Source organism: Stylophora pistillata, chromosome 5, assembly GCF_964205215.1.
Source record: "Stylophora pistillata chromosome 5, jaStyPist1.2, whole genome shotgun sequence".
NCBI classification, from domain to species: domain Eukaryota; kingdom Metazoa; phylum Cnidaria; class Anthozoa; order Scleractinia; family Pocilloporidae; genus Stylophora; species Stylophora pistillata.
The window spans coordinates 14,030,191-14,057,923 of NC_142523.1; the positions used below are offsets into that span (position 1 = coordinate 14,030,191).

The 27,733-nt window shown below is 38.2% G+C and overlaps 2 protein-coding genes and 1 long non-coding RNA gene across 3 annotated transcripts in view; all 3 read left to right on the forward strand.

Annotated features, from left to right (window-relative positions):
- Nucleotides 1-4,620: 4,620 nt before the first annotated feature.
- On the forward strand, nucleotides 4,621-6,156 carry LOC148730404 (uncharacterized). The gene is made up of 3 exons (XR_016001569.1): nucleotides 4,621-4,769; nucleotides 5,284-5,378; nucleotides 5,775-6,156. It is a non-coding gene; the product is annotated as an uncharacterized LOC148730404 (long non-coding RNA).
- Nucleotides 6,157-8,338: 2,182 nt separating this feature from the next.
- LOC148730405 (uncharacterized) lies at nucleotides 8,339-20,605 on the forward strand. The gene is made up of 4 exons (XM_088760944.1): nucleotides 8,339-8,456; nucleotides 10,358-10,426; nucleotides 15,303-15,371; nucleotides 16,023-20,605. Exons 1-4 carry the CDS (start codon nucleotides 8,354-8,356, stop codon nucleotides 18,266-18,268), a joined length of 2,487 nt encoding a protein of 828 aa, XP_088617070.1. The 5' UTR covers nucleotides 8,339-8,353; the 3' UTR covers nucleotides 18,269-20,605.
- A 5,971-nt stretch (nucleotides 20,606-26,576) lies between these two features.
- The window catches only part of LOC148730406 (uncharacterized), a 1,730-nt gene continuing 573 nt past the window's right edge, over nucleotides 26,577-27,733 (forward strand). The window contains exons 1-3 of the mRNA XM_088761789.1: nucleotides 26,577-26,703; nucleotides 27,038-27,139; nucleotides 27,679-27,733. The exon at nucleotides 27,679-27,733 is cut by the window's right edge and continues 196 nt beyond it. Coding sequence (XP_088617915.1) covers nucleotides 26,577-26,703; nucleotides 27,038-27,139; nucleotides 27,679-27,733 — 284 coding nt within the window. The remainder of the gene's footprint in view (nucleotides 26,704-27,037; nucleotides 27,140-27,678) is intronic.

The window sequence follows — 27,733 nt, forward strand, 5'->3', positions numbered from 1 at the left end:
ATCGTGAAACATAATCTCCTTGTCATTATCATAGGAAATGTACAGAGTGCAGTTTTGTGTGTAAAACATCGAATAACAAGGAATATTCACAACGAATTACAACAAAAGGGAAAATCAGAACCCAGCAAAATTATCCTTTCTACGATACTGAAGTCTCTATCTTTGGAAAGGTAGGAAAGACAACGCAAAAAGGGGCAGGTTGTGGGTAGAGTCAGATGAATGATTCCAGCATGATTTTGCGTATAATGTTACATTCAGAGCATCGAGCATGATAGCAGCATAATGAATAATTAAACTTCCAAAACATTCTCCAGCTACAGGCTAGACGGTCAAAAGAAATGGTTCCGCACGAATGCGCAAAGGTTCACCCGAATAATAAAAAAGTGAATTCATGGTTGGATTCTGAATTGAGTAATTATGTGAGTCAGCAATTAAAAGAACAGTGTCGGTTTCTCGACGCCAGTCTGCAAGGTCCATTAGGCCTTAAAGAGCTTCCTGACGCACAAATTATGGTTTACTTTTTATAAAAAAAAACCAAAAAGTTGAAAGAAAGTTCATTAATTTATGTTGCACTTGATTAACTTTATAACAATACTTGCGTGAGTGGATGATACTTCGGCCAATATCGATTTATCTTACTTTCCACAAACATCTCACAAACAGCACACTCATATATCACGGATTTAAATTTGAAAAGTTTCAAACGCCCTAAAGTTTTAACAAAGGTTTGATCACCATGAACGCAGCCTAACTATTTAAATAACAGATGCACTTTGAGCAAAACGGCTAAAAAATGGCGCGCAGAGGTATCTTCACATAAAAGATGATCAAGCAGAACTCCGCGTTAAAAATTTGCAAGTAGTAGAAAGCGTTTCTATTTTGATCAATGAGGTGCAAAAACATACTGGATTTTGACATTAGAAGGTAAAACAGCCTTTGTTTTGCGTCATAAAACGTACAAAACGAACACAAAGCAAAACGACGTAATCTTACATGAACTCAAAATGTCCTGTATAAAAATTTGCAAGCTTACTGATTTGTGCACTCAGATAAAATACTGTTAAAAACAATATATTGTGCAAGTCATGCAACAAGTGTTACGATTTAAGCTACACTAGGTGTAGGATGTAGGATGGCATTAAATTCCAGACCAAACTTTGTTTAGCAAAAGATGACAACTTTGTAATAAATCTTTATACTGGGCCATTTATCCTGCAAATCGGAAGTGTAAACCACGTTACTTTAGCTCCATTAAGAGGTTGGTGTGAAGTAGAGTGTCTCAGTTAACTACTTCCTGAGCATTCTCTTTGTTGATAGCACCCGAAAATGATGTTTTTTTTTTTTTCAAAAACTCGTTATTGTCTAACGTTATCGTACCATCATTAACTGCCTCCCTGTATCATCGGACTAAGACACGTTTTTATCACACAAAATCGCTTAAGCGTTTATGACGCAAACATTATTGTTTTATAGCAAAGTCGTATACTGTTTGTGAATACTAATGTTGTTACTTTTGAAAACAGTCAGATTTCCTGATATAAATTGTTTATCGATTTTTATAGCTATGTTGATCATACCAAATAGTGCTTCTGAGTTATAACTTAGTATTCCATCTAGATACTGACGAAGGGATTCATTTCCATGTGACGGTCAGCTAGCTCCGGCGGTTGAAGTCCTTTATAGTACTATTTTTGCTCCAGTACCCTTGCCTATTAATTTCCGAATGACCTCTAAGTGATTTTGTGTGATAATTAATAACGGCCGACTACGGATGGCATCTATTCGCAGACTTAAAAAACTCCTTGAATAAAGATGGCAAGAATAAAAAGATCTTTACATTTGGCCTTTTATCCTGAAAACTACCTTATTTCAGCTGCAAAAGAGGGTTAAACCGACGAAAAACAGTCGGTCCGAAGTAGAGTGTTTTTTATTACTTCCTGAAGAATTCTATGTTTAACAATTATTCCACGAGCGCACGTTGGATATGTGATGATAGATAGCCAATATGCGGGGTGGAATAGTTGTTTTATTAAAAAAAGAAACGCCTCCAAGATATGAGACAAATCTTTTCGACTTTATTTTGAAAAAGAAACCGGATACAATGAATATATGAAGTTCATATATTTCGAACTGCGGTATTAAATACGTATGATGCACGATCCTTCGCAGTAGATAGCGCTATTTATGCAATAACGAAAATATTTGAACTTCATATATTCATTGTATCTGATTTATCATCACGGGTTTATTACGAAGCAACTTAACGGCCTGCTCCCAGATGGCTTGTTAGCTCAATTGGTAAGAGCGCTGCACTAGTATTGCAGAGGTCAGTGGTTCGAATCCCGTACAGGCCTGATTTTTTTCAGGTCTGATTTTCGCTATTGCATAAATAGCGCTATCTACTGCGAAGGATCGTGCATCATACGTATTTAATACCACAGTTCAAAATATATGAACTTCATATATTCATTGTATCTGATTTATCATCACGGGTTTATTACGAATCAACTTAACGGCCTACTCCCAGATGGCTTGTTAGCTCAATTGGTAGAGCGCTGCACTAGTATCGCAGAGGTCAGTGGTTCGAATCCCGTACAGGCCTGATTTTTTTCAGGCCTGATTTTCGCTATTGCATAAATAGCGTTATCTACTGCGAAGGATCGTGCATCATACGTAAGAAACCGGATGTTACAATGTAAAGATATTATATTATGGTGTAATGGCTCAAACACTATAATGACTAAGCAAATAAAAAGTCTTGAATTGCATTATCCAATGATCCAGTTTTAATAAAAACATATATGGGACAAACATCATCGCTCTGTAATAAAGTCGTACACTGTCTGAAAATGATGATATCAAGTTACTTTTGAAACCTTTTATTGCTAGATTTCCTGATTTCAATTGTTAACTGATGCAAATAGCTATGTTGATCATACGAAATAGTGCCTCTGAGTTATAATTTAGTATTCCATTAAGATACAGACAAAGGGATTCATTTTCACGTGATGGTTGGTTAGCTCAGGATGTTGAAGTCCTTTATAGTACTATTTTTGCTTCAGTAAGCTTGCCTATTCATTTTTGAATGACTTCTAAGTAATGTCAGAAATAACCAAGCTTAAGTGGTTGTCAGCATCATCCACAGAAAAGACCGTTTGAGACACGTAGGTTAGCCGCTTAGCCATGTTATCTGAAATAAAATTTTCTGCTAGAAAAAACCCGTTGTTTATGAACAATATTTTGAGTTTCAATTCTCCAAAGCTATGTTCATATCATGTTCATACCAAATCATTGCCTTCTTGTCCTACGAAATAGTGCCTCTGAGTTATAATTTAGTATCCATTAAGATGCAGACAAAGGGATTCATTTTCGTGTGACAGTTGGCAAGCTCCGGAGGTTGAAGTCCTTTATAGTACTATTTTTGCTTCAGTAAGATGCCTATTCATTTTTGAATGACTTCTAAGTAATGTCATAAAGAAACAAGTGTTTGTTAGCATCATCCGCTCAAAATACAGCCTCAGGCACGTAGATTGGCTTCTTAGCTATGTTCGGCTGAGTTAAAATTAATTATGCGAAAAAAAAACCTTGTAATGAACAACATTTCGGGTTTCATTTCTGTAGACAAATATTAATACGAAATATATTTCAGTGATGCTCTCTGGTCACTGAGCAGTGAGCAGTGAAGGGTAACAGAGTGTGATCTCAGTGTGCACGGTAGTCAAGAATTACTAAATCGCTTAAAACTACCACAGAGCAAAACAGCCATACTTTGAGAGAATAACACTATTAACACGGTGGTGAACTGAGGCGTACTCTTGGAAGAAAGACGAACAGAGCTTTCTTTCTACAAATACTTGACAAGCATCACTTGTTTTTCGTATAGACGAATGCAGACAATGCCTCTACTTTTCCTTGATCAATGAAGTATAAAAATATCGCTACATGTTGACCTTAAAAAACAGCACGCCCATTCTGTGTTGTGCGTCATGAATCGTGTAAAATTAGCGCCGATAATCAGGGCTAAATCTTAATAGGAACTCGAAATTTCCTAAATAAAATTTGCGAGCTTGCTGATTTGCGTACTTAGATGAAGTACTAGCAAAAAAAACCCAAAAAGTTTACAAATGATGCAAACAGTATAACGAGTTATGCTACACTAGGCGTAATGCTAATAATAGTGAGAACTAATCCATTACGACTCAGACAAAGGGATTCGTTTTCAGATGACAGTTGGTTAGCTTCGGACGTTGAAGTTGTTTTTTGCGTTTTTTCTGCTTCAACAAGCTTGCCTATTCAATTCGGAATGACATCTAAGTAATGTCAGAAAGAAACAAGTGCGTGTTAGCACCATCAGCTCAAAAGAGAGGCACGTCGGTTGGCATCTTAGCCATGTTAGTTGTGTCAAAATTACTTTTTCAAAAGTCCTTAAGCATGAACAACATTTTGGGTTTAATTCTGCGGAGCTACGTAATTAGTATACTCAGGGAAACAGAAGCTTTTTGATCCTTGTGCAGTGGGGGGTGACAGTACGTGATCTTACAAAAATTTCAGACGCTTGTAAGGAAAAAAACACTCAACAAAACTTTTGTCTTTATCTCGCTTCAAGCGTTCTCCCACGGTGGAATTTACATGACAGACTCTTGTTTATGCAATTAAAATCCCTTTAAAAGGCTGTCCAATTTCTTTCTTGATCACAAGTTGCTCAGTAGTGTTCGAGCTACCTAGCAGAACTCAAGCAGCTGCCATAATCTTGTGACAAGTTGTACAAAGTAGGTTTTATCCTTTATTCTGTACCTTACATTCTCTTTTTGTTCAAGAAAATAGCCGAAGCTGATTTTTCGATGGCCGGCAGGTAGTTTCTCAAACAGGTTGTTGCTTTGTTCGAAGAGTAGTGCACTTTTCTTTGGCGAAACTTTATCCAAGGCCTATGCGATACCTAATTTCTCAGTTAGACTCTCTGACTGGGTTCTTTTCGACGATAGCTGTTAGCTTGTTATTATATTTGTTCGCCTGGCTTATCCTTGAGTGAAAAGAAACATATTTTTAGGCTTTTGGGCATAGAGCTGAAGAAGAGGGAGGGGTGGGTGGATGACATCGTTCGTGCCTCGATCTTTTCTACCATCCAGATACTTGCACAAAGCTGGTCTGCACAAGTCAAGCCTTAATCTTTTTAGCCGAATCCAATCGAATTTTGCAGTAGTCTTTTCTCGTAGCTGATATTTTGTGTCAATGATACAAATCTCCTCCAATCCTTCATACTGAATCTTCTTATCTTCTTTCAAGCATCCAAGACGGTAAAACGGAAACATCAATGAAGATCTCTGTAGTTTTAGCGTTTGCTTTTGCGGCTCTTTCTGTTTTTGAATGCTGTGTTTCAGGTACGAGTTTGATGATTTTTGAGGATATCGCATGGATTTCATGGAGAATTGAAGGGGGGTCAGTCATCGCTAACAGATTATAAAAGGGGGGGCTACAGAAAAGGACTTTGAATAAATAAGGATCATCAGAATATTACAGAGCCTTAGGGAATCAGGTAAACGACCTGAATCCCCTCCCCCCCCCTCCCTAAATAATAGAATTCGTCATAAGTGTTAGAGCTCTGTTTGGGAATCTAGCTTTTGCAGAACACAATTTGCAACCTTATCAGCATGTCTCAGCTCAGTCTCACGACCCCACAAGTTGCATAGCTTCAATACTTATCGTGATTAAATAAAGGTTTTTACTCTACTTTTTACATGGAATTTTTTCTTCTAAAACTCTCACTTATTTTTTAGCCGCACACTTCAAGTCTCGGGAGGATCCAAGAGATGCTGAATATAACACACAATTTATGCGTAAGTTTCTTTAAAATTCTTTTTCATTCGTAGTTGAATACATGTTCCTCATTTGATTCCAAAAGTCGCCTTTGGAATTAATTGCAGATCATCTGGCATTTCATAAATCGGATCGCTTGGTTAGAAAAGCTATAACCATGATATACACTCGTAAGTAACACTCCCTTACGATGCAAATACTCTCACCTCTCAGATAAAGTAATTGATGCGATGGAAGACGCTTCTAGCCTACCCACACAGAAAATGAATTAAGAAAGATGTTTTTCATCTTGTTACGGGCGTCAGACAAAGAAAAAATTCCATGTCCCTATGATGGATCGAACTCCAGACCTTCGGATTCATGCCCGCAGATGCTCGTATAGTTATATTCTGATTGCTCTTAAATACGAGTTTAAATACAGCGCACTTTGCAATTTTAATTTTGTTTCAAGTCTTTGATTAGCGTGGAGCAGAAATTATTGAAATTATCTGTTTGCTCTTCAACTGGCTACATTTGGGAAAATTATTTAAATCTTTTGTTTTTTGTCGGGTACCAACACTCTTACGAGGAATTATTTTAGCTGCTTACTCGCCCATAAAGTTTTATTTTGCGATAGTTATTTCACTCGTTTAGCAAAAAGCAATTAGGCATGATATGCATATCAAAGTAATAGTGCTCAGTTGAGAACAGCCTCTCGCCTCATATTGGTGACAAGACTTATCTTGTTAATTTTTAATTTGCTGAGAATTCACGAGTCTTCTAATAGAAAAACATTGTTTCTAATTATGTCTGCAAGTCTTGTATCATTGTGGAGCGAAGGTAATTGAATTGTTAATTTGTCTCTGGCTTGTGCAGATGGGGGGGGGGGAGGGGGAGAGGGGAGACAATGGTGAGAGGTACTTTTGCCCTTCTGCCTCGCGACCTTCATTTTCTTCATTATATTGTTCCCCTCACCAGTTCATTAAAACGGATCAGAAACCTGGCTATAACCTGCAAGCTGTGGCAAAACGTATCATTCTCGAACATTATCTGACCTTGCATTTTTTGGGGGAGGGCGGGGAAAGGAAGATGAAGTAATTTGCTCAAGACATATCGATGAACAATATTATAGGACCATATAAATATATGTCATTCACCAGCTGGGAGGTCTGTACTGGGAAAAACTGTGCCCGCGGTCTTGGGTAGGCCAAAAGAACCCCAAGGATTTAGCGCTATAATTACGAGTTTAATTCTGGGAAAATCCTCGATAAACTTGACAATTTTTAGCGAATGGATGATATAGAAAACAGATGTTATTCAAATTAAAGGGAAAGCTTTAACCAAAACATTTTATTTGTGAAGGTAACCGAAAGGCATCCGAACAAACTTTGAAACATTTTTGGATAAGTGACTGTCACCATGTGACACCTGTCAATTGAAGAGGAAAAAAGCGCATGTACGCTTTTAAATAAACAACAGTACTAGTATGACGAACACACACGGCGATCTTCTCGTAAAAAAAAAAAAAAACTCTCAGAGATCTTACGGAAAGTATTGTTTAATTCCAACGACTAATAATCTTCGAAAATTTACTTATATTCCGTTTTAAAATATCAAGGAAAGTCAAATTGTAAGCGAATACAAATGTGTGTTTTGGAGATGTCAGTCGGCATGTTTGTTTTCTGCAATGGTGTGTGTAAATCTTGTCTTTCGTGACCGCCGTCTTTACTAAAAAAAAACTCTACCCAGCTGGAAAATCGAGATATATTTGTGAAAAATTGCAACGAAGGTTGAGATGTTCTGCAAAGTGACTCAAGCGAAACGGATACTGCCCGCTGTGTGCGGGCCAGATAGGAGAATACCACTTGCTCGCGGAACCAATCACATCCCACGATTTGTAGAATACCTCCCGCTCACGAACTGAGAAAAAAAAATAAAGGTTGTCATTTATCGATATCTGAAAAAAATTCTTTTTCAACCATTTTTTCTCTGAGTTTCATGTATCGTTGAATCCCTATTTCACCTGTATGGCTACAGTCTCATCAGGATCCACGAAAAATACACTGAGAATGAAGGGTTCTGATAGGCTAGGCTTTACCCGTAAGAATAAAGGCTAATAGTTTCGAAAGAAACTGTTTGGGGCTGCGTCGGTGGGAGTAACGAAATAATTTGGATATATCAACAAAGTTGAAATGGTAAATTGGTCACAGTAACGATTACAAAAGCTGACGTTTTGAGCGTTAGCCCTTCGTCGGAGCGAATGAGGCCGTAAGAGGCCATAATGCTTGTGGAATTCATCTAAATGCTTAGTGATTTCAGGAACAGTCCATACTACGTGGTTACAATCTAGGATTCGTTTCTATTATGCACTATCAGTTATCACTAGGCAGTCTGTTAGAGATGCTTGCAACGTCAAAGCTCAGGTTTTCAAGGAACTCAACAATTTCTCCGAAATCCTGTCAAAAACATGGTACAGCCAAATACATCTCTGTTGAGAATTAATTATGTAGATAGAACTTGATCTCCAACGAAACTTGTAAGAACGTTTTGAAAGAAACTCATGGGACTTTATTTATTTCCTTCAGATTTCCCGCGTGAGCCAGAAAAAGATGACTACGGGGATGAGGAAGATGGAGTGATAGAAGACATAGAGGAACCATTTGGTAAGTCTACTGAAAGCCTGGGGCGATAGCGGGCGCGCATACGCTTATGGGATCCTCAAAGTTGCAAAGCTGTAAACCAGAAGGCGGCCAAAAGATCGCATGAATGCGCACGTGCCACCCTAGATTCAGTGTCGTTCCTAGAGCTCGAGAAGGTAACTAGTTGTGTATGGTAAGCACCCAGTGACATAGATCACAGGATAAATATATCTAAGCTGAGTTTTTCTGCGAGTTGTGCCGTAACTTGACGAACCCGTAGGGCGAGTCAAAATACAAATAACGAGTAAAATACTCAGCGCTAAGACACACCAAAACATCCAATAAGTTATTTATTATCCAATACGCCAAATTTTTATTTCAGTGCGAACGAACTTCGCGGATATTTATCTAGGGGGAGTGTGTGACAGAAGTATGCGAAGCGGAACGGAATTTTCGCGTTGTCGTGTTGCCATGTTTGTTTTCTTCGATAAAAGATGTTATTATCCAACTACACTCCGTAGAGCACAAATAACGCCTTAGACAAGTACAAATGTCACGCGGTATTTGTACTCCAGAGAACTGGTTAGACAGGTTTTCTCGCATCGTGCATGCGAAGAATTGGATTGAAGTTACGAAAAAAAAATTGCGGACAATTTGAATCATATTTCTGACCACTAATAGTCGGAATGGCTGACAAATAGAGATCCAAGTTTAAAATTAGATGAATCAAACAAAAGAAAACAGTTCGACAACCAGGAAATTTCTTCATTTATTGAACAAAATAGAATCAGGAACACGACAATGCGCCATTTATTTTTGTACCTTCAGCCCAAATCGTCGATTGCGCGAAGCGAGAAAACCTGTCTAACCGGTTCTCTAGAGTACAAGTACCGCGTGATATTTGTACTCTACGGAGTGTACGTTTGTGAATATATGAAATTCATATATTTGAACTAATAATAATAATAATAATAATAATTTAATATTTATATTGCGCAAATTAACATGTCGATATGATCAAATGCGCATCACAACACTGTTCGGGGGACTTTGGCCAGACTGCATCAGCAGTTTACAAACAATCGAAGGAAACTTATTTGAAGATGCCCCCTCCCCCCAATTCCCAGTAAACAGGCCAGACCACATCACAGTAATCTCGTGAGTGGGTTCTTTAACGTCCCCTGCCTAACCAAATTATCTAATTAATAGATGCAGGAGACGGGACCTACGGTTTATTCGTCCTTACCCGAGAAGACTAGAATGTCTATCTATTTCTTATTAAAGAAAGGTAGCGCATTCTCCTTAGTTATTTTAAGACCTTGAGTGTTGGTCAGGCCGGGGCTCGAACGATCGACCTCGACCTCCCGCACAACAGTCCAGCGCTCTAAACAATTGAGCTAACCGGGAGGCGGAACTGAGGTTAAAGAACGAGTATGAGAACGATCTTCGCAGTAACGAACACTACTTAAGCAGTACTGAAAAGGAGGCCTGAAAAAAATTCAGGCCTGTACGGAATTCGAACCCATGACCTCTGTAATACCGGTGCAGTGCTCTACCGACTGAGCCAACAAGCCAACTTAACATGGAGAAACACTTAGCTGAAAGCTAGTTTACAGGTTTTCCACCAAACAACTAATTCAAAATGAAAATAACATTATTAAGAATCCCATCTGGCCAAAAGCAAACCAGTTGGCTATTTACAAGCATGACCGAGGATTTGAACTCGGAGCTACCGTGAAACAAATCCAGGTAGTGGTCAAGGCGGGACTCGAACCCAGGAGCGGCGGATTGCGAGTCCGACACGCTGACCACTCGGCCACACTGTCTTTGCTTGTGGTTGGTCCGGCTGTTTGTTATCATTCTTTTTTTTAATTTCTAATCTTTTGGTTTGGTTTTCATTTAATTATTGCTCGCTTTCTTCTTAGACATACCCATAGGAGATCTCGAAAATTCAAGGGAATTTCCCAAGAAGAATTTCCAAATTTCTGACAAAGGTAAGTGGAGCAATGAGCAAGACATTTTGTAGACATTAGAGTAATCTCGCCAAAATTGCCTCTTGTGATTTGAAATTAGTAACAACTAAAGAAACTTTGCCAGGTAATAGACATAAGTGTAAAAGTCGAGGGATTTAGGTTTTATTTAATTTTTGTGTGGCCAGAGTGTGTAGCCACATTATGGCACGATCTGATTAATTTATTTGTGCACGAGAGTCAAGCACCTGTCACATGGTCTATTGTCGGACTGAATACTAGTCTAAGTCAGCCATCTTGGTTATAAGCGTGGTCTTGAGTAATTTTTTTCTGGTGATCGTATCTCGAGTTTGTGCCCCTCACACAAACCAACACACCTAGATAATTCGGTTATATCAACTAAGTTGAAATTGTAAATTGGCCACCGTAACGAGTAAAAAAGGTGGCGTTTCGAGCGTTAGCCGCATTCGCTCTGACAAAGGGCTAACGCTCGAAACGTCACCCTTTTTACTCGTTACGGTGGCCAATTTACAATTTCAACTTAGTTGATATAACCAAATTATGTTGTTACCACCACCGACGCAGCACCACAGTTTCTTTAGAAACTTTCAGCCTTTATTCAACATACCTAGACCCGGCTTGTGTTATAACTGCAGCTTGTGCAAGAGCTTTTACGCTCTTAAAAGACAACATTCAACTGCTTGAATCTCCGGTACGGGTTGTGCTACATTGAAAAGAGTCATTAAACTTTCGCAAGCCAACGACTGTCGGTTGGATCTATTGGTGCGGGTTGCAACACTGAGTGTCTGAAAGCGTTTTAAAGTGTTTGAAAGTATCTGAAGCCTCCTGGAAGTGCCATAAAGCGAAATAAGCAGTATATTAGTTGCATTCTCCTTGCACTGTTGAGAATTCATGGAGGCATATTTCAGAACGACAAAATTAAGTATAGGAATCTCGATATTGAACAATACCGGTCAAGGATTGGCACTCATGACAATTTCGTGAAAACAAAGGATATCTTATCACGCTTTAAGGATCATTTTTGGAGTTTAATGCTTTTGATGTTCTATTTAAATGTATTTTACTTGCCGGTATTGAAACAAGTCGTTGGACAACACAAAATGTGGAATGATGTGATGTTTTGGTTTTCACAAATCTTTAATTTTTTTTTTTCAATTTAATCTTTAATTTTTCAATTTATTTATTTGTTAGCAATACAATATTATCACAGTCCTAGGTGACCCGCAATTAGCAAGCTATTCTAGGCGGGCCACCCTTCTAAAACAAGTGCTGTCTCTGCTAATGATCACATACCGATACAATTAAACAAAGATAATCATTAAATAAAAATACAATTGTTAAATAAAATAAAATAAAATTAAGTCCGTTGAATAATTAAATAATCAATTGCAAAGTTATCAAGATATATAATACAATTGAACAAGACTTAAACGAAGAGTTACTTTATCAAGAGATATTTACAAATTTCTGAGCAGCGTATATCAACATTCATCTCCTCATTTTCCAAAAGTTTTAACAGGCGATTTTTAAGTTCACGCTTAAACGGGGTTCTGTTTTTAATACGAAGTTCTTTTGGGATGCTATTCCACAATCTTACACCTATTCTAGCAAAAGAAAATAAAAGTTGGTTAGTTCTAGACGCTTTAACGTATAGATTAGCCGTTGCTGAGAATCTTGTGAAATGGTGATGAACCTGCTCGGAGTGGAGAAAGAGCATAGAAATATTAGACGGGGCACGGTGATTATCAATGTCATGCATCAAAGTGGAAACCAAATGAGAATAGAGCATAGTTATTGGTAAGATTCTGGAGTTAACAAATAGCGGGGCACTATGAGTTTTGCTATCCGCAAAATACATTAGTCGTAGAGCACGTTTTTGTAAAATGAGAACCTTATTTAAATGAGTGTTAGCAGCTTGTCCCCAGGCAATAAGACCATAAGAGATATAGGGTTCAATTAAGGAGCGGTAGATGTTAAGAAGTGTGGCAAATGGGACAAGATGTCTTAACCTGGCAATTATACCAATTCCTTTACTAACTTTAGATGAGATATAATCAATATGATACTTCCAAGAGAGGTTATTATCTATCAGAATTCCTAAATATTTCACAAAAGTTTTTTGTTCTAGAGATACACTTTTTTTAAGATCGTTATTATAAATTTTCAAGTGAACTATGTAGTCCAATTTGCGTTGGTAAGGATGGAAAATAACAAAGTTAGATTTACTAGTGTTAAGAGAAAGTTAAAATCATTTTCTACAAAGCCTATATTCCATAGCTTATAAGAGCCTAGCAGTTTAATGTTACAACTGAAATGTGATTAGTACTATGTTTTCCAAGTAATGTCCAGAATTATTCAGATCTTCACATTTCATGACTTTTTGTAAGCTTGGCAGTCTTCTAGACACTCTTCATAATGGTTCAGATAAACATTGATATTTAAACTTGGTAGCAATTAGTATTAGGCCTTTATTTGGTAGACTACAACTCCTTTACAGTTACTGGTTTGGTTGTGGTTAATTCATCACAATATTGATATACATGAAAATTACACTCTTGATTGGCTGAAATCAGCTAGGTGCCTTTTTCATGTATCACCAGTGCAAAACTCGATTACCAATGTAAACTAGGCTCAGCAACAATAGATTACACTAGAAACTAATCAGATTTACACGAAGTTGGTTGTGCTGATTAATACACACGGTAGCTGACCAAAATAAACAAAAGCTTGGATATTTTTATGTACTGATGACCACTAACAAAATTGCAAGGTTTCAGCTGAAAGACAAATTTTGATAGTATGTTATGTTGACCATTTACGTGATGATTTTAAGTACACCTATTCATTTCATGTCTCCACATAGCTAAAATCTGAGAAACACACTGGCATGAAATTACAATTTCAATAATAAGAAAACTTGAAAAATTCTATTACTTTTAATCATATGATACCATCATTGATTTCATTTGCCTGTACATTGAACTCTGTTAGGTTTAAGTTATGTCTCTGATTACTGGCTTCTATTGTAGATTACATCATTTCCCTAATTTTCCGGCCCTTTTCTGCAAAGTTTTGTTCTCGTGTTCTGGTACACAAAATGCCAAAAATATTCATATGAAATGCTTCCCTAGACTTAATTTTACCTCACTTTCCTAGGCAAAGACAATTAACCCACAAACTTCAGAACTCAATTCTGCTTTGTTGCGTAAAAAAAATCATAACTGAATCTATCAGGCCTTATGGGAGATGATGCTGATGTTTTTTTAAGTTCCTAAAATCCTCAAGTTAAATATACATGTGCCATCTTTGTTGTCAAAATGAGACCTCCATAACAAAGTTTGGCCATTAACCCTCAACTTAAAAAATGAACGTTTCAGGACTATTGTAAGCCAGTTATCTTGTTTTATTGATAAACAAGAACAACATTAAAAACTATCTAACCGTAATGAGATATTGGCACTTCTAAAAGAAACTCAATAAAACTCCAGACACCAAAAAGAAGCTCAATTTCGTAAGCGACACACGTACGCATTGCGGACCTTAATATTTTTTATTATTATTTTTTTAAAGCGATTCTCTTCTTATCTGTTACTAGAGGATTGGTTCCAACACAATCTCAAAAAAAAAGCTCACGGACAATTTTTTAATGAAATGGTCCTCCTTTCAGACATTCTGTACGCAAACTACTAACTAGGGAAATAACACGAAATGGCGAATACGCATTCTTTTACCATTAGGATTAGGTGTGTTTTTATCCCCGTTTCAAACTTTTGATATTTGGGCGTTGTGATCTGTTTTTCTCTCCTTGTCAAGTCGAAGGGAATAGCTTAAGGCTTTAACCATGAACTGTTGATTCGAAATACCCAAATCACCTCTATCAGTGCTCTGCTGCGACTATAATTTTTATTGTGGGGAAAAGACCGAGTAACACTGGAGAATATTATTGTCATCAGCTCTCATTAAACTCGTTCATGGGTGATTAGGGCACAGTAGAATGACTACTACAGCTAGAACAAGTGGCAAGTCTCTGCATGCTGTACTATTGATTGAGTTTTTTTATACCTTTCATTTATATCTCCCTCTTACCCATTAGGGTTTCAAAATGGTCACTAATATCAGGCAACAGTGTTTGGTAGAGAGGGGGGAGTGTGTGGGGGGATTTTTAAGTAACGTAGTAGAATTAATTACAATATTTCTTTTTTACAGTCAAACCTGTTGTAAGCGATCACCCACGGGGAATGTAGGGGTGACCACTTAATACAGGTTGTTCGCTTATTACCAGTTATAAGGAACGATGTAAAACGCCATGTTTTGCCTTAATTGAACAATTGATTTACATAAAAACGCTCAAAAATACTACTAATAACGATTTTTGGAGATAAACATGGATTAAATTGTACTTGAAAGATTATTTTCAGTTTTATTTGAGTGGTTGCGTTTCAAATAACCATTGGAGATAGGTGGAAAACAATACAAACAGGCCGTTGGGACTTTGTAAAGGATGACCACAACCGCTTTATGGGGCTGACCGCTAAAAAGTTCAAATTACAGCAATAAAGAGGAACAACTCGGGACTTCAACAATCGACGGCTTAATACAGGGTGACTGCTTAATAAGTTGCTGCTTACTCCAGGTTCCACTGTATTATGTCGAGTGCAGGGTTGTCGACCCCTTAGTAAGGAGAGGCGTGTAATAATTTTTGCCCCTTTTGTAAGTATTGGATTTTCCAATGGGAGCGTAGCTGGTAAATTGTCCCCCCCCCCCCCCACTATCATATTGTAGTTAGAAGTATATTTGTTATAACCTTTCTGATACCTGACTGTCTATGAATTCTATTTCTTTATTGAAGATCCTCATACATGATAAAATTTTTCCTCAGACAAAACTAAAGACGTCTCCGAGAACTCCAGAGTGTTTTCCCAAATAGATTCCAAGACTTCTGGAAAAAGTGAGTAAATTCCTGAACAGAAAATCTACTTGACAATGAGTAGCTTCCCATCTTAGCTTTCTCAGGGTTATTTCAGTTACTTACAGCAATGAAAGATGTCTTCTAACTAGACATGGTTGGGGGAGACGGAGGCCATGGTTGTGCAAGCAAACTAAGCGTTGACTTTGTCCTTCACTCCAAAGTTTCGAAAAAGACTCTACGTGCAATAGATTTCAACAATGTGGACATCAGTTGGCGGTTCAGTTTTCCCAACTTAGCAGTACTCAACCGATCAAGCTGAAAAAGTAGCCGCGTTTTAAGCCGGGTTAAAAATGCTTGAAATGGTTCATCAACCAAGTCACTCGAGAATAGTTCGCTCTAAGAAGGACAACAAACTAAAGTGAAAGTGCATGATCTCAGTAGGATGCGACTTTAGATTGACAACAAGTCATGTATCTAGTTCTTAAACTTCCAAATTGTTGACCTGCCTCTTTTCCACGCACTCCCACTCCACATCCGTCCAAAGTGGAATATAAAGTGGGAGATATGAGTCGATATACCCCTATTACTGACCGAATATTCCCTGAGGCACAACTAATAGTTACAGCTTCCTGCCACCAATTTAATATTCCAAAGCTAACTCTCTTATTTCAATTCATTCTTTCTATTTAGACGGGCTGAACGAGGTACGAGACAAGGCAGGGAACCTTCACGAGACTGGGGAAGACCGGTATGTGGATTGGGAAGGCACAATATCAGAAATGAGGAAACTCTCAACTGAGAATACGGAAACTCTCAACTGTGAATACGGAAATCCAACGTGTGAATGCCATGAAAATAAAAGTGTATGTATTTTCAACCTCGAGATCGACGAAATTCGAACCTTCACCAGCTATCAAAAGTTATCAGTGGATGAACCTACAGGAATAGCGATGCGAGGATCCCAAGGAGTAATTTATTATTTTGAAGACGATGGGTCACTTACACCGCTCCAGGATAACAGAACATGTTCAATACAGAAGAGCACCAATTGCACTCATCCTCAGTTTGTAGATGGCAAAACGTACCGCATGGCAATAGCCGTCAATGGACAAATTCCTGGACCTACCTTAATAGTTCATGAAGGTCAAAGGGTCATTATTCATGTTCATAACAATCTCACCACTGAAGGTGTTTCAATTCACTGGCATGGGATGCATCAGAAAGGAACACCTTGGATGGATGGTGTAGGGCAAGTCACTCAATGTCAGATAGGACCTTCATCGAGCTTTTCATACAATTACACCGCTCGACCTTCTGGAACGTTTTGGTACCACTCTCACAGTGGTGCTCAAAGAACAGATGGCTTCTATGGTGCACTTATAGTCAAAGAAAATAAAACAAGGTTGGAGGAAATCCAAACTGAACTAAATATTACTTTTAAAGACTATCCACATCAACACACCTTAACGCTTTTAGACTGGCAACATGAGGCATCCCTGGACCTGTTCACACAGACCCAGGCAGCCTTGGGATTTTATCCAGACAAGCCCCATGGCGAAGTACCTACTCGAGCAGATCAAAAGTATAGTGGTACACGTAGTTTTGACAATGGGGGGGCTGGGCCTATGCCGTACTTTTCTGGAATCATAAATGGCAAAGGCAGACATGATGACGTTAAATACAATAAAACAAGACTGAGTATATTCACTGTTAAGTCCGGAGAGAGATATCGCTTTCGGCTTATTGGAGCCCAAGGGCTTTATTCTTACAGCTTCTCCATTGATGGCCATAAGCTGACTGTGGTCAACACTGACGGCTACTGGACTAAACCCGTAAAAGATGTTGATTACATCATGATCCATCCTGGAGAGAGATATGACTTTTTACTCAGTGCAAATGACGAACTAAATCTTACAGACTACTGGATGCGTGCAGAGACTATGGAAATTAATCAAACTAGGAGTGGGCCACCTTACCAGTCATTAGGACATGTGGCAGAGGCTATTTTGCACTACGAACAGGATGACAACGGTTGGGATCCGGATGATAATGTACCTTCGAGTGAATATGAAAAAATAAAAAACAGATCTCGTCGCAGAGAGTGCACCCAGGAGAATAAATGCAGAGCTGTGAACTGCCCTTTTAAGAACTTTCATGATTCATATAACATTAGTTGTACTAATGTACACGACCTGCGTTTACTCGAACCCACTCCACCTGAGGAGCTTCCAGATGCAAACCCCACCAAAGGATGCACAAATTGCAGCCATTTCGTCAACTTTCATTTTGAAGGCCAATCCGATACTAGTTCAGTGAATGGGCGCAATTTTATTCTTCCCTCCTTTCCACCTCAAACCCAATATGACGATTTTAAAACATATGACACAATCTGCAACCGTACGGCTGACTGCAATCCATCAACACTCGAGTGCTCATGTGTCCATGTGATCGACATTCCCTATAACAAAACTATTCAAATGGTGTTCTCATCAATTGGTGCTACCCCCAGTGCTCATCCAATTCATCTCCATGGCCATACGTTTCATGTTGTTGCCGTTGGATATCCAGAGTATAACGACACCACTGGTTTTGTTCAAACCCCAAATAGTGATATATTCTGCGATGATATCGGCTGTACTAAAGAAGGGTGTGTGAACAGCAGTTGCACCAGACCAAGATGGAAGATAGAGAAAACGTTTCCAATTTCTAACCACACGATCAGAAAAGACACAGTTATGGTCCCTGCAGGAGGCTACGTTGTCATCAATTTTCTTTCTGATAATCCAGGCCAGTGGTTTCTTCACTGTCACAAGGAATTGCACCAACTTGAGGGAATGGCACTGATTGTAAATGAGGCTTTGGATGAGCAACGCAAATGGCACCCACCTGACGGCATGAACAAGTGTGGAGACTTTATACTACCTAAACTAGGGTAGATCTTAACATTCTCAGAAACTATTAGTCTCAACAAAACTACCACTTGAAAACGATTTTGCAGCAATGCATGTGCTAAGATCCAGAAGTAAGTATTTTGGACTGGAGTGAGTCAAATCGAATACCCGGTAACAAAAAGGAAGTATTTTTTAATCCTTATGCCTGGTTCACACGTGTGATGCAAACGCAAACGCAAACGCAAGCGCAAATGCAAATGCAAGGATCTAAATGTGTGGACTACCCCAACGCAACTGTAAATACAAAGGCAAGCGTCAAGGAATAAAAGAATGCAAATGAAAATGCAAGCGTCAACGTAAGTAATGACAAATTTTCATTTTCTTTTTAACTTGCAGTTGCGTTTGCTTTCGCTTCCCACAATTGTGAACCGAGGCAAAGCAAACGCAAATGCAAAGGTAGGGTGAGAAAAACTAAGTTCTATCTTTTCCATGCCAACACAGCACGAAAAAAAATATGCAGAGAACGTATGGAAATTTCCTGTAGTTTTCGAAAAACGTTTAGATTATATCAGACTTGAGTGAGAAATTTCAAACACTTAATATCTTGTGCTTAGTATTATTGGTATCCCCAGGCTACCTTTTCAGTAATTTAGCCTTTTTGACGCGTATTCGGTTACCTACAGGATTTTTTTGTGGATCTTTCAATATCCAGAACTGAGCATTTTAGACTAGAGTGGGTCAAATCAAATTCTCGGTAAAAAGAGGGTAGTTGTGTTATTTTTCTTTTTCACCCTCTGCCCCGTCCGGCGCCGCTTGCGCAATCTCAAAGCAGTCGTATTTAGGGCCGGACGGGTTGATGTAAGCCGGTTCGGAGGAAGCCGTCCGGCCCGAATGTATTATTTTGTACGGCGACATCAGTTTTTTGTTCGCAGCTGTTACAAAAAACCACGGACGGCAGTGAAGAAAAAAGAGAAAATAAGTCATCTTTTTTAATGAACTGTGAGTTTCTTGTTGTGACTAAATTTTTTTACCGCAGAATCTTTCTAATACTTTTCCCGCGCATGCCAGTCTGTTACGTTCTATTTTTAAAACAAACTTTTCAAATTTCGTTCATAACGCATGCACCTCGCTACGCTCGGTCCGAACGTCACTACTTAGAGTCCTCCCTCTCAGTCTATATGTATATGGTATCTTTAACAAATGGTAAACACCACAGCGTACACTATTGAGTTATGGATGCACGCGGGAGGTTGCTAAGCACGAAAGAAGCGTAAGAGTCGCTCGAGGCGATAGCTGAGAGCGACTCTAGCTTCTTGAGTGCTTAGCAAACCTCCCAAGTGCATCCATAACTCAATAGTGTACGCTGTGGTGTTTACCATTTGTTTTATAACATAACATTAACATATTGTAGCTAAAGAGTTCCCTTTTATTCAACAAATCTTACGTGACCAGAAAAAAACAAGCGCGCGCGGAAAAATAGTCTTTGCATTTGCTGACGTCAGCAGCGTACACCCATGGGCAAATGGGGGACGCTAAATTGACCAATCAGAGCGCGCGCTTTACTTTGGTTATGTTATAATAAGGCTTTGCCTAATTGTCTCATCGCCCTTTAAATCACCAACTCAGTTTTTGGTGCATTTTGAGATCAAAACTAAACATTTTAGGCAAGCGTGGAACTAGTGTGTGACTAGTATTAAACTAGACTAGTGTGCGACATTATTTGTCAGCAGTGTTTTTTGTATATATGAACCTAGCTGAGTTATTTCATCATATTTTATGAGTATTTAATCACCTACTTGATCTCTTGTGGATCTTTAAAAATCCAAAGTTAAGTATCTTTAACCCGTGTGAGGCAACTGATTTGAGTAACCAGTAACCCATTAGTAGATTTTGTTCGCAACCGTAAGCTTTCCTGTGGTGTTCTATCTCCTCTTTAGAATCACAATTACTATTATAGCAGGCTCATAAGCTTTTAAGCTTTTGTTAATCAACATCGTATACACCGAATGCAAATATGGCATCCAATTTGAATTGAATTGAATTTGAATTGCGTCCAATTTGAATTCTGGACTCACTAGCCTCGTCTTCACGTGGAAATACAAAAGGATTATCACATGTGTAAGAGGCTAGTCATTCCAGAACAATGGCAACTCAAATTGAACGCCATATTTGCATTCGGTGTATAGATCGAAGAAAATTTCACTTAGAAGCGATAGACTCAGAGACACTCTGGCACTTCATCGGTTAACAAGTTTTTATATCAATTTCTCTAAGTTTTTAACAATAGAATAACTTTTATAGAGAGTCATATGGTCATATGCAGTGTGTGACGAACTAGGGAAATATTTAATTATTATTGAATTAATAAATTTGTTTGATTGATTGGTTTGACTTAATCATTTTTGTATATTTGGGGCGATGTAAGAAACAGAAGCTCAGACTTAGCCCCACTCCTCCCCACCTTTCCTTTATCATTGTTGGGAAGTCAAGTGGAATATGTAATTGACAAGGTTGAAAGCTACTACTATAAATTTGTTGCTTAATGGATTGATTCCAACGTTAAACCATTCTTTTTCTGTTCGGAGCGACGGAGGAAACGCAAACTCACTGACACCCCACCTGTCCTTATCACCGAACAGAGGAGGAAAGCTAGATTTGAAGTTTATGTTTGCCTATTTTTAAAGCAAATGAAAGGTTTAAAATAAATTCAGGGCATGCCAGTGCGAATGAAACCACAACCGCGTATTCTCCTTAAGGACAATTAGAAAGCTTGTTTTCAAAATCCTAATTTTTTTGTTTCCTCTGTTCTCTCTGAGTTCTCAAATGACATCATGCACATAAGCTCTTTGAAAATACCTCTCTCTCTCAGTTTGGAGAAGTAAATCATCCCCACTTCTCCCCCTTTCTACGATAACTCATCAACCTTAACGTTGTCAAAAAAGACGAAAAGAATCAAAGTTATTTCACCATCGACCAAAAATCGATCTGTTCACGTTCCCGTACAGATAATAGAGAGATTTAGCACCGCGTTTACGTGAAACGGCAAACGTCAACTTCCCTTTTCACGTCTCAGGTAAAATAGCGTGAAGCTTGCTGCTTTAGCTTCGTGTGAGCTCCCGTCATAACGAATTTGAAGGCGCCCTCGTATGCCTTAAAAAGAATAGTTTTGGTGACCTTTGTGAAAACAGACCTTTTGCCCTCACAAATAAACGAGGATTGGAAAGGGGGGGGGGGGTGTCGTGCACGCTTCACCGGAATTAAAATCGATAATTCACGGTTTACGGGAATTAAAACAGACTTTTCACGAATCACGCACAATTCAGCGTTTACTTTAATTTTTCACCCATGTATTACACAACTGACGTGTCGACCATTTTGAATTATCGCATGGACATTACATAATTGTTTTTCTCGCTCCATAATACTAAATCTACACTAATTCACAAGTGTATGCCTTAGTCTACACAAACAGAACTGGTTACACTTCATTACATGCAATTCTTTGGTGTGGTGCGTACGTGCAAGAACCATATCTTTGTCAGTATTGTCAAAGGTAATAATTGCCGTTGTGCAAGTCCAATTTGAGATTATCTTTTATTTAATAGAAAGAAATATAAAGTTAATGATTATCTAGGTATGAAAGACTTGCTACGTGACATTGATGCAATGTCTTTAATTATCGAAAGATGACGAACCTTGAAGGACCATCCCTCGGTTACTGAACATGGGTCTTTCTTCATCCCACTGCGCCTGGGTATTTATTGCAAAATTTGAATAGCAAACATAACGACTCACAACTACCCTGCATACCTTTGATAGTCCAGTAACACATTCATAAGGTCGTCAAAAACAGGACAAAATAAATGAGCAAATGCAGCTTTTCACGAGAAAGAATCTCCATTCAGAGAGACATTTGTAGATCCGATCGATGTCTATTCGGCCACAGGTAGCCCAAGCTCACTACTAGAAAAGCGGACGTGACTCTTACAGTGTTGCGCAACGTTTTATATTGATAAAGGTTTGTATGGGATGTTATCGGTTTGCTTTAAAGGAGAGAAAAAATGTCTTGTTTTGATGATAAAATGGATTTACCTTATTGCCTTGTTGTTTTCAGTCTTTGTTGATTATCATCGTCTCAGGCCATTTTGAAGCGTTTTTGGCGAGTTAGCGCTATTTTGGTGTTCAACTGCTTTTTTTAGAGTATAAAAAGTTACGAAACACTGTAAGAATCACGTCTAAAAATACGCCAAGATTAGCTTAGCTACCCGCGTGCATGTTACTGTACTTTTATCTCAAAACACGATAAAATGTATGTATGTATGTATGTATGTATGTATCAGTTTCTACGTTGAGTTTTCTTTATCTTTAGCACTGGCATAAAAGAACTTGATAACTTAAAATCCTATCGTTACACCTTTTCCATGGCCATTAACTTCTTCTCTGTGAGAAAAAAAGGAAATAGAATCTTCCTTACCCTGTAAATGCGAAACAGATTACCCTCATTTGTAATCAGCAAAGCGCGACCGGCAAACATAAGAAAATGGTGGGAAAACAAGGTCACGTGGCCACTCACGGAGTTTATGTTTCACGCTAACGCGGTGCTAAATCTCTCTGTAAGATTATCATAATTTCGTTTGAATACAAACACAGATCTTTCCTCCTTAGAACACCCATGTTTTCCAATTTAACGGCGAAAACGTCGTATAAGATTTATTTTTCAATATATGATATGCCATTCAGTTTTATTTTTTGATTTGTAACAATTTCTCAGTTCCCAAACTTACCCGTTGGTTGGATCGCATTCTCTTACAGGCGGCCTAAGCTCTCTTTGAGAACCACACAGGGAACACAATTTGCATATCGATTTATAAGGATTTGTAAGGGATTTTCTACAAGATATCCATAGACATAGTTAAAAGTGAAAATATGAAATAAAAATGGCTTACCTTATTCCATACGTGTGTTGTTTGCTCCTGGTGTCGTTATTTTACCGATTTCACTTTATTTAAGCGGGTTTTTTTTTAATCCTGGTTCTCTACCACATAAAGAGAAGACAAGGCCGAACACTTCTTTCCGGACAGCCTGCCGAACGAAGTAAAAAATCCCAAGCTAAAATGTACCCACGGCCACAAATCCACCGCAGAATTCAAGGGCAAAGGTTGACCTTTCATTTTGATTCTCTAGCCACTCAATCTCAGCCCTGCGATCGACGCCAGGCGGCTCTTTGTGTCCTCAGTGAAACGCTAAAACATGGTAGACATCCACGTCATTTTAAACACGACACAACGACCGTTGAAATCGGCTTGGTAACCTCGTCATGTTGGCAACCAAGACTCGCGGGGTACTAGACTTCAACTTGTCAACAAAACTTCTTGTAAAACCCGGGGTCCCCTCAGGTCTAGTACCCCCGAGAGTCGGACAGAAGTGTTCGGTCTTGTCTTCTCTTTACGTGGCAGAGAAGCAGGATTAAAAAAAACCCGCTTAAATAAAGTGAAATCGGTAAAATAACGACACCAGGAGAAAACAACACACGTATGGAATAAGGTAAGCCATTTTTATGTAATATTTTCACTGTAACTATCTCTATAGATATCTTGTAGAAAATCCCATACAAATCCTTATAAATCGATATGCAAATTGTGTTCCTTGTGTGGTTCTCAAAGAGAGCTTGGGCCGCCTGTGGTTCTCTTTGGTTTCGATCAAAATGGCTAATTTGCGAAATTCGCAAAGCTATATATGGCGCGTCATAAAGAGTGCCCAAAAGTCTTATTCCATAATTTACTTATTATGTGTAAGTGCTTACACGCCGAAATAGATTAGACTCTAGATAAGGTTCCATATAGGAGAAAATAGCTTTCAACCGCATGTACCTCGCCATTCACAAACTTCAATGCTGGAGGCAAAGTATTTTGAAAAATTTGTAACTCGGTGAAAACTATATATAGTGCAATCATTTGACCGTTAACGTAATAATGGTAAAAGGTCGATCTTAGATGCATAAAATAAGAATACGGCTTTACCAGCGTTCGACTTTTGTAGCTAAATTATGGAGGTCGGGGGGATTGGGTGCTTTTGAGGTCACCTTTAAGAATATCTCGTAAAAAAATCAGACTGGTTCAAAATAAACGTGATATCTGTTCATGGGATATAAGTATCGACTTTCACAGAAGAAAAAAATCATGAAAATTGGTGAAGGTCCGAGATTTGCCTTGTCCGTCCTTAGGAGGACAGCCTCTTAACCTCTAAATATGACTTCCCCGTCTAGGATTTGAATTCTGCATCTTCAGAGATTACTCTGTACAGTATTTCGAAACAAAACTTAAAAAAAGCGAATTGCTGGAAGCAAGCTTTCAGTTATTTATTCATGAATTCGTGGTAATCCGAAGATTAGGTAAATAGCATAATTCTTCTCTGAATGTGTCCCCTTTCTCGAGAGGAAAAAATATATTCATTCCCTGAGACACTTTTAATTTATTAAGGTCATCAGGAAAGTCCAGCTGCATTCTGCCCATCGACGTCTGCTTAAAAAAAATTAAAAAAAGTCAAGCTCGAGTGGCAAGGAATGTTTGCATTGAGTCAACCCGGTGGGAGTCTGCAAGATGATACTGGATTTCTGCATTTTATCTTTTTACTTATATTCTTAGTTTCTAACTTCCTGTTACGTTTATGAACAACAAAACATTGCATCGCTTTTGAAGGTGAAGAAAATATATTTTCTTTGAAAGGTAAAGCTTTTCTTTTTTTCTTTATTGTATTATATTCTTATTAGTTATAAGTGGAGGTCGAATTGACAGTGGAAGAACAAAAAAGTTAATTATAATTACACAAACATTGAACAGATGTTCATTAGATTTCTTAAGTCCAAATTGTTTTGCTCTCACCTAACAGTCACTTTCATATTTCCAACTTATAGATTCAAAATGTTGGGATATGTCCTGACTATTTATGTTACGGCAAGAAGCTCGAATTTTCGTATCAAGAGAAAGTGACATAAACCTCAAGCGCAATCATTTGTAAAGGAATTATCTCCTGTATCAAGAGGAGAAAAATGACTTATTCTCTCTTAAAAAGTAAAAAAATTTTACTCATAAATGGTCATCTGCAAAAGTCCAGCTACCGATGGAAGCGTACACCAAAATTGTTTGCGTGGTTTCGAGTTCACAAATGGTAAATTATATCATGGCGTCAATGGTCATTCGCAAAGAACACGTTTATTGCTGAAATTCATTTGCTTTCATGATTTCACCGCTTTTGTGGTAACTTTTGCAAACGTTTGACAGCTTATAAGAAAAAAAGATTGAGGGTTTGATATCCATTATCCTAGTCTACGATCCCGTACAACGTTTTATTCATTTTCAGTATTTTTTCCATTACCGCCTCATAAGATAATCACATGAGGGACCTTAAGTAGTCAGGACGGCAAAAATAAAGAACACTTTGATAAGGAAATAAATGAAATGAAATTTTTGTCACGTCCTTGTTGTCGTCGCCGTCGTGGGTTCTGTCCTGGTGTACCGGTTCACAAGAGCCAATACAAAAGACCAAACAATACACAATAGCTAACCGATAACTCCTAAACAAAGAAAGAACAATGGTAATTCCCTTGTGAACCGGTACACGAGGACAGAACCCCGTCGTGGTTGCTTCAGATTGTATTCTGCCAATTAACGTATTCTGCCAATTAACGTCTGCCGCGAAGATTTCGTGTAAAATTGTCATTTTCAATTTTAAGCGACAAAATAAAAATGAAAGTCAAGCTCGAGTACAAGGAATGCTCGATTCATTCACTCAAGTTTGAATCTCCGAGATAATACTTTTCTAATAACTTCATGTTTGCTTAATAATGATAGCTGTTGAACGTTGAAAAAAAAAGAATGAATGAAATGATACATCCCTTCCAAAGGTGTACCTTTCAAAAGAGAACAAAATATATTTCCTCTGAGAAGGTGAGAAAGGTTTTTTTTTTTACAATTTTTTTTTTTTTTCATTATTCTTATAAGTCATGAGGGAAATTCGAACTCGCAGCGGAAGACCAAAGTACGTTGGCAAAGTTTCACAGCCTTGTTCTAAATTGACACTCACCTGCCGTATTCACTCATTCGCAATTACAATAATAATAATAATAATAATAATAATAATAATAATAATAATAATAATAAAAGGCTAAGTTCTGTTACCTAAGTTTACCATCAAGCAGCGGCTCAAACTGTCAAGCAACAATATACAAGCCTCAGGAAAAGAATTTAGGTATATTTGTTGCCAGGGAGATTTTTTTCTCCCTTCGTACGTGGGTCCTCCTTTGTTTTTTTAATTACTCGCTCGCTGTTTAACCATAGCTGATGTGCGTCAACCGATGAGTTATGGTAATGGTGGGAGAGTACAGTCCAATTCGGTCTGCAAATATACAAGTGACAACAAAATCGGACAACCGCACAACAAAGAACACCCCAAATATTTTAAAGTGAATTACCTCTGGAAAGGTAAGGATGTTCTGTTAACGGTTTTATGGAGGGGGAATTTAAATTGAGATGTTCAGTTCATAGTGTACATTAGGCAAGAAAACAATCAAACAAGCGAAAGGGGAAAAATACATTTATTCCCGGTTAGTGACACACAAATGTGATTAAGACAACTAAAATAAAATTAGGCAAGGCTGCTGAAGATTGAAAAATGGGACGGCGAAGGTAGCTCGATATATTTTTCATAAGCTAAGTTTTTTTTAACGAAACAGTACACCACGGCGTGCGAAGAAATTCGCCTTACTTTCCCAAGATTCTGTAAAATTGCCTTAATATTTTTCATTGCTTTAAACAGGAAAAATGCTGCAGGAAATGGAATGTTTCATACTCTTCGCTCTCTTTACCAGTCCGGATTGTGTTTCTCTAAATAACCACCGTGGAGCAAATAGCATGGGAGGTATGGCTCCTAAGAGTTTACGTTGTTAAGGGTATGTCAAAGTCAGCCCTCCATCCGGTTATGACGTGTGCGATGAGAAATCACCTCCCAGAGTCTATCTACCACAGAAACGGAATGTTAAAAACAGAAGAAGAAAGGAATAATTGTTGGTTGCCTTGGGTACCACACCCGATTAAGGATCGTAATATTTCGACGGCATTTACCTATTTAGCATTTTTTAGTATGACTTTCCCCTAGACTAAATTATTTATCTTCTACACTGTAATTGTTTGATATCAGCCCTCACCTATCGTGAGAGATAGAGCATTAGCTTCGACTATTTCTCGTAAAGGAAAAAAGGTCCGAAGAAATAAACTTTTGTGAAAAGATAAATGACTGACTAGAAAAAGCTTTCACGTTGAAGGCGAATTGACTGAATGACTCAGTTGCCTCCTATAAATATGGAAAAGCTTGCCACCCGTTCTGCCTTTGAAGAACGAAGGACATAGCCTGCAGATTATATTTTTCATTGGCTTCTTTATTCCTTCTTCCTCCCTCAGATGATTGTCGCGTGATTGAATTCAAAGAAGGAACAAAAAACAAGATCTTAAAAAA

What these genes read in the sequence shown, in the direction of transcription:
- LOC148730405 (XM_088760944.1), top strand. Translation starts at nt 8,354, where the DNA reads ATGGGACTTTATTTATTTCCTTCAGATTTCCCGCGTGAGCCAGAAAAA. An exon ending in AGACATAGAGGAACCATTTG is followed by an intron (nt 8,457 to 10,357) that starts GTAAGTCTACTG and finishes CTTTCTTCTTAG; the next exon opens with ACATACCCATAGGAGATCTC. An exon ending in TTTCCAAATTTCTGACAAAG is followed by an intron (nt 10,427 to 15,302) that starts GTAAGTGGAGCA and finishes ATTTTTCCTCAG; the next exon opens with ACAAAACTAAAGACGTCTCC.